General features: G+C 40.7%; 1 protein-coding gene across 1 annotated transcript; it reads left to right on the top strand.

The window, feature by feature from the left end:
• The first annotated feature begins 4,344 nt into the window (after positions 1–4,344).
• LOC116246429 (chaperone protein dnaJ 20, chloroplastic) lies at positions 4,345–6,367 on the top strand. The gene is made up of 2 exons (XM_031618299.2): positions 4,345–5,210; positions 6,094–6,367. Exons 1-2 carry the CDS (start codon positions 4,752–4,754, stop codon positions 6,238–6,240), a joined length of 606 nt encoding a protein of 201 aa, XP_031474159.1. The 5' UTR covers positions 4,345–4,751; the 3' UTR covers positions 6,241–6,367.
• The last annotated feature ends 6,507 nt before the right edge of the window (positions 6,368–12,874 follow it).

Genomic DNA, 12,874 nt, shown 5'->3' with positions numbered 1-12,874 from the left:
GGCTCTAGCCTCCACACTAGCTGAGGCAAACAAGAATGGCCCACAATATTCTTTTACACGAAAGAAATAATAATTAGATTCTTTTTCAAATCTAAAACATTTTTTGTTGGCAGCAATGTATGTATTGGTTCAACTGTTTGAGCTAGAACATTGCTTCCAATATCATCATAACTTTTTATTCTTTTGTCGAAGGGAAAGAGAAAGATTATCCGTGCATATATATCGTAGGAAGTGTCTGGATTTCTTTTCTTCTTTTATATGAGGTAGTGGAGGTGGCACATCTCATGTTAATCCACTTGGTTCCCAGAATGGCCGAGCGAATCGATCCATTAATTTGCAGCGTATAAAGCAACAGGCAGGCCAAAATCAATCAGACAATCCAGTTGCAATGTTTTGAAAAGAACTGACACGCCATGTTTTAGGTAGGTATCATTAAACCACTGCACTGTATATAATAAGTGGCAGAGTAAAATATTTGAGGGCGAAGGGTATTGATACAAGAAATCTTATATTTGAGGGCCACCAATGTGTGATCAACTAAATTATATGGAAAAACCAATGTTGGGTGAGCAAAAAGATTATTTCATCCTATCGGAAAGATTATTTCATCCTACCGGCTACCGCCCAACAAGAAAGCCGAAACCCCTACCTTCCTTTATCTCTTAGAGTACCAGACTTGCTTTTTGGTGCCTCAAAGGGACACCCTCACTATGCTTTAACTTGCTTACTAAGGTGTAAGTAAAAGAAATAATGTTGGTTAGCATGAACAACACATGCCTAGACCTAACTCTTGACTTAAAAAATTGACGGACCCAAGTTTAGGGTTTAGGGTAGTGCATTCTCTCAGGCCAGAGCCAAAAGAGTGTTCAAATCTTTTTACTGAGTTAACTTTTTAAGTAATAACAAAACGCCAAGGAGTTTGGCATAGCTAGCTGGTTAGGCCAGTTGCTGACATGAGATTGGTTGTTGGTTTGATTTTTCTAAGCATCAATCTTTTGCACAAGCCCAAGTAGGCATAGGCCTTGGGAGTAGGATTAACCTTGGGGTTTCATCTGAGATGAATAACAAAGTCTCTCGGCTTGAGTGCAGTTACTACAAGATGAAAGAATCAGAAATGGAGTGGGAAAGAATTTCCAATATCAAGCTGTCTCTCTCAACTCGAAGGCTTTAAGCATGGAGCCCTTAGTCACTTTGTTAGTGACAGAACATTATCATGCCAACAAGACTTCATTTTAACCACAACTTTTCTTAATTAGAAAGTTCGCGTCGGGTACCTCCAATTCCAACAACTTGGCAACAGCTTTCATGTCATGTAAAGAAGACAGATTCAGAAACATTATATGCCAAGGCAAGCATACTATATACTTTCTACCAGCATTTCCATATAAAGGTACTAATGGATGAGCGTGCTCAACTGTTTGGATTGAGTGAATATAAAGGGAACCATATCAAAATCTTTTATTCCTTTGAAAAGAAATAGGAAAGGTAATTGAAACTGAGTCAGACAGGACCTCCCATGACGTGTAAATCTTTCACTCTTATTCAGTGAAACCCCATTTGAAAAACTGTCAAGCAAAAAAACAGGAAAAAATCAACTCCAACTTATGTAGAAGAATAGAGATGGAGAAGAAGAGAGATGCCACTTTTGAGTGAGCAGGATGCTCCTCTTTTCTTTACTTTTGAGGTTTTAAACTGTGTTTTAAACTGGGTTGATACTCAGGCGGAGCATGATATACTCCTTAACTTGAATGTTGCAATCTCACCTTGCAAAATAGCACTCACTTAAAATTAAAGAGAGGATTTGCCTTCTAGATTAAAGAGAGGATTTGCCTTCTAGATGTGTGCGCTACACAAAATAGAAACAAACCACTGTAAACATTATCTCATGAAAGAATTTTTAGCTAGAAGACATTTTCCATCATGTGCAGTCAAGAAATAGGGCGTTATGCAGGGGGTTTTGAATGCCACGCTTCCGTATAGCGGGTAGAAGGAATCAGTGTGCCGACAAGGACAGATTACAGCCGGACCAGCGTGGCTGGATTCTAAATTGATCAAGTAGCGGTAGTCGCTAGAGACGTGCAAGAATTTATGGCCGCCTTCTGCTTTCGTTTATTTTTCTTCAGAGACATGTACTTTCTTCCTCAAGGACTCCTAACACAAAGTTCTCGAGAAAAGCGCAGGCCGAAAGTGACCCTGAAATTGTGCTTCCACATGTGTTGAAGAATTAGGCGTCAAAAACCAAGCACCCAAATCGCAGTGACAACCGGGTCTTACGCCCATATTGGGAAGACAATTCTCATAGAAATAAATTGTATTAAATAGACATTATGCACACATTTTATATGGTTTATTTGGTAGAAAAGATATGTTATATAGTGTTGTTTTGATATAAAAGTATACGATTTCCTAGTCTTGAGAGTTTTCGCTTTGTGGGGAGGTTCATATTTAATATGCTATACTTGTTTTTTTACCTTAAAATGTAGAGGGTGAAGGCATTTATAATGTTGGATGAGAAACATCTCGTCTATTAAAAAAGTAAACTGTTTTTTAGTGAGTGTAGGGGCTGGTGGGAGCACCCATTCTTTACTAATCCATTATTTTGATGTTAACATTGAGGACAAATGCCATTATTGAGGACCCATCTTGTTTAATGATTTAACCAAGAGGAGGAAGAGAGACTCCAAACTTTGGGCTCCATTTTTTTAGTTGAGGAAATGGCACCTCTTCTAGAGACTTTGTGGGTCACCTGACGGCATAAATCCCCAAGGTTGCTCCCTTCACCCCCATTTAAGGTCAAATTTATGTGTTTGAAGGAAGGACAAATGTCACCCATGCAACTCGAGTTTGAGACCAAATTTTGGCCCTAAGTATGAGGGGATAAGGATTGAAGTGGAGAGAAGGGAGAAAACAAAGAAGAGAAAACGTATAGCTACCGAGGAAGCCCCCAATAAATCAATAGGACATGTAGCTTTTTTGTCATCTATGGAGAAGACCTTGTTCGCTCAGAGACACATGACTAAAAGTCCTTGTTATCTTGTCTCCCGAGGGTGTGGCTGAGTTTTGAGGTCTGGTAAGGATTGGACACGTACCTAACACTACATTCGAGCCATGGTCGACACCAAGGACAAAGTTAGAAATTTTTTATGAGGGGCCAAATTAAAGTTTCTAAGTTTTGATAGACAACAAAATATTATTTTCAAAATTTTTATATCAGACAAGTAAAATTTTTTAAAATTTACATATAAATTTTAAAAAAAATTGAGGTAAGGCCACAGGGCCCACGCGGTCCCCTCTTTGGCTATGCCCCTGCAGCCTAATCTGCCTAGCTTTCGTCTTATTTTACCTAACTTTTTGGTAAAATTTTGTTGTGAATGCTTTACAGTACGCAATCTGCAAAAGTCTGAGTTATGCGCTTGCCATTTACTAGGTAGAACACAACCATATTCCCATGAAAACCTTTCAGCATTCTTATTCCGAAATTACTATTGGGTTTTTGGTAGGCTGTTAAAAGGTGTCAATCCTTTTATACTGCAAAAAGGAGAGCCACTGTTGGATACACAATTTCGAGCCACTGCCGTAAGAATTAAGGGAAGGGATGTGAGTTTTTTGGCTTTTTGAGCGCCATAACAAATGGTACAACTGAAGTGAATAATTGAAGATGGTGAAGAGCAGACAATATCACTTGACCGTGACGCAATCCCTTGCGTATAAATGCAACGAGTTAATAAGAGAAATCTCAAGAGAAAAGAAGTTCGAAAACAACTTATAAAAGAGGGAATCGACTCGTATTAAGAATTGACTAGTTCTTCACGATGAATTAGCGAGCGGAAAATCGACGAGCTCCCCATAACGAAAAAAATCATTTCACGAATGGAAAACCAATCTTCACGTACTTAGTTCATAAAAAAAAGCGTGGAATTTCCTATCTTGGCCACGCCCCGACATGCTCTTCGTCCTCGTTTTTTTTTCATGTTCTTCTTTTGCCTTTCTGGATCTCTTTTTTCTCCTCTCTCGTTGCAGTGGCCGTTCACCCCGCACTTACCACCATTAAAAAAAATTTTCTTGCTTTACGGCAAAATCTTTTTCCTGTGAAACACGTTTCTTGGGTCAGGATAAGGGACAGCCCATATCGAGTGGAGATAATCCCACTGACACGCCAAAACCACGGCGGAGAAAGCCGCGGACACGCCGGCGCCTGACGCGGCAACCGAGCGGCGGGGAATCGATAAGCCCGAAACAGCAGCGGCAAGTTGGCTGAACCAAAACGGCAGCTCGGGGTCCCGTCTCCGTGGGCACCTCTCCCTGCGTCACGCCAATATCTTTTGGCCTTTTCTGTCTCCTGAGTCTCTCTCGCGTCCACACGAAAAAAAGAAGAAACGGAAAAACTACATTTTGAGATCAAAAGGGAAAGAGCAGGAAGCCCATAAGACCACCCCACAGAAACAATGATGGGGGCGTCTCATTCCTTGCCCTGCAGCCATTTCCTAATCTAGAAGCTCGGACAGGAGGAGGACGAGAGGCCTCATCACGCCTCCATTGCCGGTCTTCGAATTTTAGAGAGAGAGAAGAGAGAGAGAGAGAGGTGGAAAGTAAAAAGAGAGACCACCACTCAAATTACTCCAATATCTGCAAGAGAGAGAGAGAGACAGAGACAGAGAGGGAGCCATCCACCACCCATCGTCTTTTAGATCTTTATAAGCGATTAGGATTTAGGGCGAGAGGGGGAGAAAGTGGAAGAGAGAGAAAGAGAAATGAGTGTGGGATTGGTGTTGCCGGGAAGTGGGCAGCGGTGCTGCGGGCCGGTGGGGCTTCGGGCGCAGGAGCGGCAGCCGTGGGAGAGGAAGCCGTCGGGGGCCGCTTCGATGAGGATGGTGGGGTTGGGGCAGGGGAAGCAGCGAGGGTCGCTGCTGTGTGCGAGGGCGGCGGCTTCGTCGTCGAACTGCTCCGAGCAGTCGATGAGCTTCTACCAGCTGCTGGGGATACCGGAGAGCGGGAGCCTGCTGGAGATCAAGCAGGCGTACAAACAGATGGCCCGGAAGTATCATCCGGACGTGTCGCCGCCGGACCTGGCGGAGGAGCACACCAAGAGGTTCATTCGGGTGCAGGAGGCCTACGAGACGCTGTCGGACCCCATGAGGAGGGCCATGTACGATCGGGACCTTGCTAGAGGGTTGCAGTTCGCTTTCTCCGCGCGCAGGAGGCCTGATCTGGTAAGATCATCATCGTCATCAGCATTTCTTCTTGTTCCTCTCTGTGTCTCTCGCTGTTCCTCCACACATTTTCTTTCTACACTTGGGTTCTTATTATTTTCTTTTTCCTTTTTAAAATTTTGGTTGGCCATGGCGAATTTTGAGTTTCTGGTTTTTTCTTATTCATCATGTTTGTCTAGAATTTATTCGTGGCTTCTCTCTTCATCTTTCTGCTTTCTCGATTTTCTTTTTCTATTTCTAAGGGTTTGGCTAACTCTTTGAAATCCTCTCTTAGCTGCTCTTTGTTAATTCTTTGGTTGAACTTAGGTTTTTTTTTTTCCATTTTCCAGATTTGGGGTGGGTGGGGGAGTTGCTCTAAATAAGATTTTAGTCTTTGATTTTTGACCTATTATCTATTCCCTCTATGGATTCCTTTTTCCTATTCAGTCGTGCAGGAAAAAGAAGAATTTGATGTTTAAAGTCGGAATTCATTCTATTTAAGATCTTTCCATTCATTGTCATTTTCCTTAAAAGGTTTGATTGAAGCGTCTGTTCCAAATTAGGTATTTGCATGAACCTTCTTTCTTTTGCTGACTAGTGAAGTTAGATTTTCATTTGAAGTTTGGTTTTTATTTAATTTTTTGTTGTCTTGTCATCGTTTATTTGTTAGGGATTTTTAGAGCTTATATTGCTTAACAATTCACTTTCTGGTTCATTCTCACCAAACTCTCTCTACTACAACAAATGGTTTTATGTTTTTCCTTTTTCTATTTCCCTTTGGTTTTATTGATGAGCTGAGCTAGGGCTTCTTCTTCTTTTCTTTCTGTGTTTACTGATTCCTCTTTGAGGACTGAAAATTTCAACGAGCGTCCACTGAGTTTTCCTTCACTTCTTGTTGAATCAGGACATGGAGGAGAGGGACGGGTGGAAGAGTCGTTGGAAATCCCAAGTTGCAGACTTGAAGAGGAGGAGTGTGGAGAAGAACTCTGATGGCAACTTGTCGTGGGGAGCAAGGATGCGCAGGCGGCAAAGAGAAGCATATGCAGAATAAAGAATTTCCCCCACTCTACATATGTTGTAAATAGCTTTTTCCATTTGAGGAGAGAGGTAGCTGATATCTCCTAATCTCATTGTACATGGGGAAAATATAGAATGAATAGATAGCCTTTGGTGCCCAACTTTCGCATCTTTTTCCTGAAACGTGTCAATACTCACCAATCTGTTTGCTGCAACTATTTTAAAACTCGAGGTTTCTGCTTACCTACCCCCGTCACTCGGATTGATTAGGACAAAGTGGTTCCTGCCATTTGTTTCTTCTACCCTGTTTTATTTTGGGTTTCTGTTTATCATGGCGGCCTAAGACTACCCTGTGAAATCCGTTTTTACTGAATCCTCATGTCTCCACATAATCACATCAATCGCCCAAATGCTTGAGCAATGTGACCAATTCACTGTTCATGCGTTAAAAGATAGAAAACAACCATGTTGAAGATTTAAGAGCTAAAAAACAACCATGTTAAAGATTTCGAAGTTGTCCCAGGTGGCAGGTCTCACCAAGTAGAGTTATGTTTACACCATAATAAGAGATGGCCAGATCTTAATTACGGCAATTGAGCAGCCGACTCTCTGCCAGGCCTTGCTGAAGCATCTTCGTTGCAGTGAATCTTGATTTCTCCCTCTGGAAGATGTTAGCTGCCGAGTGTCTCAAAATGACCTCCCCATTTGTTTGGTGAAAGTTCTTTTAAGGTGATTGCATCCTCGTTGAAGCTTTACTGTAAAGATGTGATCGCTCGGGCTTGGTAAACAAGAAAACAAAAGAAAGGAGGATAAAAGCTATGCTTTGCTATTTTAGGCCATTCTAAATTTCTAATAGACATATAGCTGGCATTCCCGACCAAAGAAGCTGGCCACAATGTTCATGTGTTCAGTTTCGAAAGAACTCCTATTTAAAGCTAATAACGTCATCTATTTTTGTATGATAAGACAATTGATATTGCAGATACCAACTGTGTTTAATGTCTCTGGCTGCTTGAATTGAAAGCGAACGAAGATCATGACTTGATCGACTCAGTTTTCTTCACGAAGCTCAAGGATGATGATGAAGGTTAGGCAAATGTATTGTCAAGGTTTCCGTACCCACGTCCTCAGGAGTCTGCGTCAATTTACGCCGAATTGCTGCTACACGTGGTTCCCTGAACCTTACTCCAAGCAAACCATAGCCAATCGGAACAGGAGGAATCAATTTCTTCGCCGACCTTGACAACGAAAGTATGCGGCGGGCAAAGCAGTGGCCGAGCTAAAAACTTTTGGGCCTGCAGGCGAGAGGAAAAGAACCAATCGAAAATTTTGTGTCTCATCTGAGTGCACATCTCACACTCATGGACCAGCGCCCCTTATTGAAAATGAGATAATTTTTGCGTAAAGCTGCCCACACATAACTACTCCTAGCTGTGCCACTGATTTTTCATGATTTCTTGACTTTGAAGCTGCCAAAAACCATTTTTTTCTTTTGCTGGCGACACTTAAATGTTGAAGGAAAACTTCATTGTATTGCATTATTGTTGTGAATCAGGGTCGAGAAGTAAAGGAGGTAAAATCCTCCGGCCATCTTGCTTTTCATCCAAGCATGGCTGCCTGATGCAATATATTGGGCAGACCTCTGATTAAATATACTGCCTAACGCGAATGTGCAAAACAGTATACTGCGAGAGGACAAGGTTTGAACAGAGAAATCCAAAGATCCACAAAAATTGCAGCCTACATATATAAATAGTTTGTTAAAAAAACAAACCAATAAACAATTGTGTCAAGCCAAATTTCCCATTAGGATAGGAACCGTGTTGAATCGTGATGGTTTGATAGTCTTGGTGTAGCCGTTGGATGGTTGCGGCTAATAAATAAGTAAAGCTGTGACATCCTTTATGAAGGGACCCATATATTTGTACGCAGGCTCAAAATTCTAGGAGGGTAAATCTAGAGGGGTTAGCAGTAGTTGAGATTTTCATGTGTCATTTCTTTGTATGGAGCAGAATTAAATGTGCCGCACATGCAGTGATTGAGAGGACAACTAAAAACAAAGTTTTATCGACAGCTTTACTCTAGAGGCACAAACCTGTTGGCAAAGAAGAAAAGGTCCATCCTGCGCAGTTAAAGGGTTTATGTTTAGTACAGATGATCGAACATTGCAATCAGCTTTTTAAATTTTTTGTTGAACATATCCAATCTTATAAATGCGATCAATATGGTTGGCTTATAGAGATCGGTTTTTCGAATCACGGGAACATGTGCGAAGTTTTTCCTGCGACACAAAAATGATCAACAATACATTAAATTTTGTCCCATCAAAAATGTGTTTTTCGTCAAAAGAACACAGGTAAATTCTCACAGTGCATCTCCGTTCATTAGATTTGTCAAAATAAAATACAAATAAACAGTTAATTTCTAGGTTTTCAATGTTGCCCAATACATCTTGATCAATGGATCTGGTCAAAATAATTCAATCAATCCTTGTGCTTCATCTAGATTGCACCCACACACACACACACACACACACCCACACACACACACACACATATATATATATATATATGAAAGTGGCCATTGGGATTGCTGCAAGTGATAACGTACACAGGCATGTCACCTTTTATTGTTTTGGAATTGCATATATACCCAACTCGGCAATTGCATTTGTTCGTTTACTTGTCTCATCTGTTTTCAAAATTTTCAAGAACTTGATGTTTTTTCTGGAAGCATACATACGTTCTTGCACGATATTTTCAAAGGAAACAGATTTAGGAAAAGATAACGTATCAAATCTATCACTAGATAATAGGCGCAAAAGGTTATTCAGACTCTGATCTCCTTGGGTGATATCATTCGTAAACAAGTACTTTCTCTATGGAGTTGTCGTTGATAAACAATTAGAATGCTGAATCTCGAAAGCTACAGCAAATCTGCAATCTTTCTTTCTCTCTCTCTCTCTCTCTCTCTTGCGAGCATTGTTGCAATGTCGCACAATAGATAGCCAACAAACACCCAATCAGAGGAAGATTTGTCATGAGGAGGTTATGTGTAATTTGACAGTTTCACTAGTCTATGCTTTCATTTCTTGTGCTCCATCCTTAATTCATGGAGTCAAACGAAAGATATGACTACGAGAAGTAATATGCTTCTAAAAGCTTCTTTGATAGCTCCAAGGAAACGAGGGTTGTTTGGGCATGGACCAATGGGTCTGATCATGTGTCCTGGGCAAGGCTTCAGGTGCTTATCTGCTGGTGTATCTGTTCCCTCTTCCATGGTTCAGAGTTCCCTCCCGTTCAAAAGCTTCTTCCCTTGAGGACTAACAATGAGCCAGTTCCAATGAAGTAACTAGTGCCAACTTAATGCTTTGATATTGATCATGGATTTGGACAGGATTTTTAAGGGATTCCTTAGACTGTTGTGTCTTATCCGATTGCCGAGCAGCTTGTTCAGTGGCCAATTCAAGAAATTGAGAGGCTTAGGGGGAAGAGAGTAGAGAACCAGACCGTGGTTCTCAAGAATGAAGATATTCTCACTGTTTCAGGAGCTTTGGCATCATAGGTACGCAAGAAATTCAGTTCTTTCGGACAAGCATTTTCCATATCATTTTCACTTAACATTCCGGCATGTTTCACCTAAAAATTTTGTACCAGAGACAGATAATTAATGGCAGTAACTGTTGCTGGGCATATCTCTCAGTTGATAAACAGAAGTGTACTAGGAGAAACTTTCTCTCTCGAACGCAATTGTCAACTGTACTGCAGCTTATGATTATTTTATTTAGTTGTTGACTTGTTTTTTTCCATACAAGTAGAACTTGTTCACGAAGTCTTATGTTTAAGACAATTGAGTTGATGGCTTCTATCTTGTCGACTTCTATATACAACAATCTAAAAACTAGTTCACTGCATTCGCATCAACAGCTCTAAGATTGAGAAGTCTTCAAACTTTGGAAGTTTTATGAGTCAAGCAGTACGATCGATTGATATAACTATTAAAAATTAATAATTGCTATTTGGATGGTCCCTTTTGTGCAGAAAGTCAAGACTGGTTGGTGAGTTTTGGTGTCAATCGTATTCCTACTTTTGAATAAAATAAATCCATTCCACTACAATACTGGTTTCTAAAGGATTTATAATATTTTTTTATTCTCAATTGTTTCTGTGGGGTTTTTGGCGGAAGTTGAGGTTTTGTTTGCTTTTCCAAGAAGTGAAGATGCAGAAACTTTGGATACAAGCGAGGCAAATGACCTGCAATTGGTGTGCATCAATGGGGCGCATCTGTCAAAGGGAAGTATGATCCCTTTGGGATCCTCCTCTTAGCATCTAAAGGACCGGAGGAGCACACGGCTGTCCTCTCCAGAATACTTAAAGATCCAAGAGGCAATTTCAGAGTCATTATGCGCAGTGAACAAAGAAAGTTTGTTATGCCTTCTGATTTTCTTTTCTATAGCAAAGAAACCATTTCTGCGGCGAGTTTTCTTTCCAATAACATGAAACTTGGTGGTGGCATCCATTCAAACAGCAAGAACTTTCACTCGGGAAGGCACGGCGAGGCCGTAGGCAGGCCACGATGATGTTTGAATCCATCGCATGACCAAATGCTCACTACCCAACAAATAAAAGAGTAATGAGGGTTGAACAACTCTCCTCCAACTACAGAATTGGTATGAATTAGATCTCATGAACATGTTATTATAGACCTTCTTGGCAGTAGTATGCACTATAACAATCTAATATTTACTTTCGAATGACGTGAAGAACGAATGATCAAATCGTCTAATATTTACTTTCGCTTCGAATGACGTGAAGAATAAACGATCAAATCAAACCATCTGTCCAATGTGATGAATGATGCTAAGGAAACAGCGAAAATTGTTGATCTCTCTCTTTCCAATCGAAAAGATAAAATTATTTCCTTGACTTAGAATGCTGATGCATATGCACCATCAATTGAACTGCCTTGATTCTTCGAGGAAAAAGTCAAGGTAAAAATTGTCGCTTACCTTTCCTTCTTGTTCCTATTCATGGCGGAAATTGGCTGTCATGCGCCCCCCCAAATACGGTCTGAACTGTTTGTCTGTTCTTCCCTTTGTCTTTTTCTCCTCTTCTAACACACCCAGAAAATATAGGTCATCCATAAGAACGGATGTGAAAAAAAAAACCAACTTATGGAACAAAGGTTAATGTGGATCTACAAGATGGGAAGCTGCCACCGAGAGGCCGAGAGCCATGGTAAGTGGTTTTCCTTCATTTGCTTGCGATAAAACAAAAACGTGACTTGTTTTAAAGTTTGAATTTCAGGTCAACTAATTGTTACACTAATTCAGCAGTATGAACCGGACATTTTAGCCTATCGGCCTGGTCAATGAATTGTTGATTGTACACTTTCAACTTGCAAGTAATGAATGGCCATACCCTCATGTCACTTTGTTGAGTGGTAGTTGGTGATTTGATCTCCACTGTGTCAGACCCCGCCAATTTCTTGGTAGATGTTATCTCTTATGGACCTGTAGATAGATCACTCCATTGTGATGGTGGTGGCAACGCTTGCCTTACCGCTAGGGTTTATCGCAAGATAGCTATTGCAAATAATTCCCATTTTTATGCATTTAACAATGGAAGTGAGCAAATTACCATTGTGCAGATGAACACTTCTTCTTGTTGCTTGTCCAACTTTCTGGTTTGGGCTCCCAAAGATTGAACACCTTTATACACAATGAGCAGGCCAAGCACTAGAAGAAAGTAATAATTAGGAAACCAAATTGGTTGCATACTACACGGTCCACACATCACAAACTGCATCAAGAGAAGAGAGAGTTTGTTTAAAATTATGCAGCATATTTGTTGACTACTAGTATTTATGATCCTCTGAAAGCATCCATAATTCGTAAGAAGATGATAGGTCTGCCACTTGGTCATTAATGGACAAAGTCTGGTAAAAGAGGAACTGCACTTCTACAAAAGCCGCAGTGTTTAAACCAATGGAACTACGGAAGTAGGTAAGATTGACAGCTGCCTCCAGCGGGCAGAACTATGGCGTGGATTTCATCGCCTGTAAGTCTCATAAACAGATGCGGGTTGCCCATGGTTGAATCTTAATTTGACAGGTAAATTAGACTGTGGTTTAGTTAAGCTAAATTTGGTACCGCCAAAACGGCGAAATCCTTATACTAATTCCAGCCCATTTACAATCTTCATCAACCATGACCTTGTGGAGGATACTTTTCGGAAGCCATCTTTCCCCTGAGCCGGTACTGTAGCTTAAGGGAAAAAGTAATGCAGTAGAGACAGTTTTGATGATTCAAGGTTGTCACTCTGGTGAGAAGAGCCCTGCTGAAGTAGATTTATCCAATGTTGATTCTACCAGTTTTGATACCATGAAGGACCAACACAGTGTACAGGACATTATTACAAAAGGGAAGAAAGCCTAAGCTTTCTTGGTAGCTGAGACAGTATTCGAATTTTTAGTTTCGTCTCGCTCTGTAATGACAATTTCAAAAAGCAGGCATGCCTTCCATTGACACAAAAGATAGGAAGGACCATATCTTCTCAATTGGGCATATCTTTTCTGAGTTAGACTTCATAAACATGGATTGGTTATACAGATCCTTAACACTCAGAAATGTGGGAGAAAGGATACTCTCAGAAGCCCCACATTTTGAT

Source organism: Nymphaea colorata, chromosome 1 (genome assembly GCF_008831285.2).
Source record: "Nymphaea colorata isolate Beijing-Zhang1983 chromosome 1, ASM883128v2, whole genome shotgun sequence".
NCBI classification, from domain to species: Eukaryota; Viridiplantae; Streptophyta; class Magnoliopsida; order Nymphaeales; family Nymphaeaceae; genus Nymphaea; species Nymphaea colorata.
The sequence above is the reverse complement of the archived record's forward strand: the minus strand, read 5'-3'. Positions and strand labels throughout refer to the sequence as shown.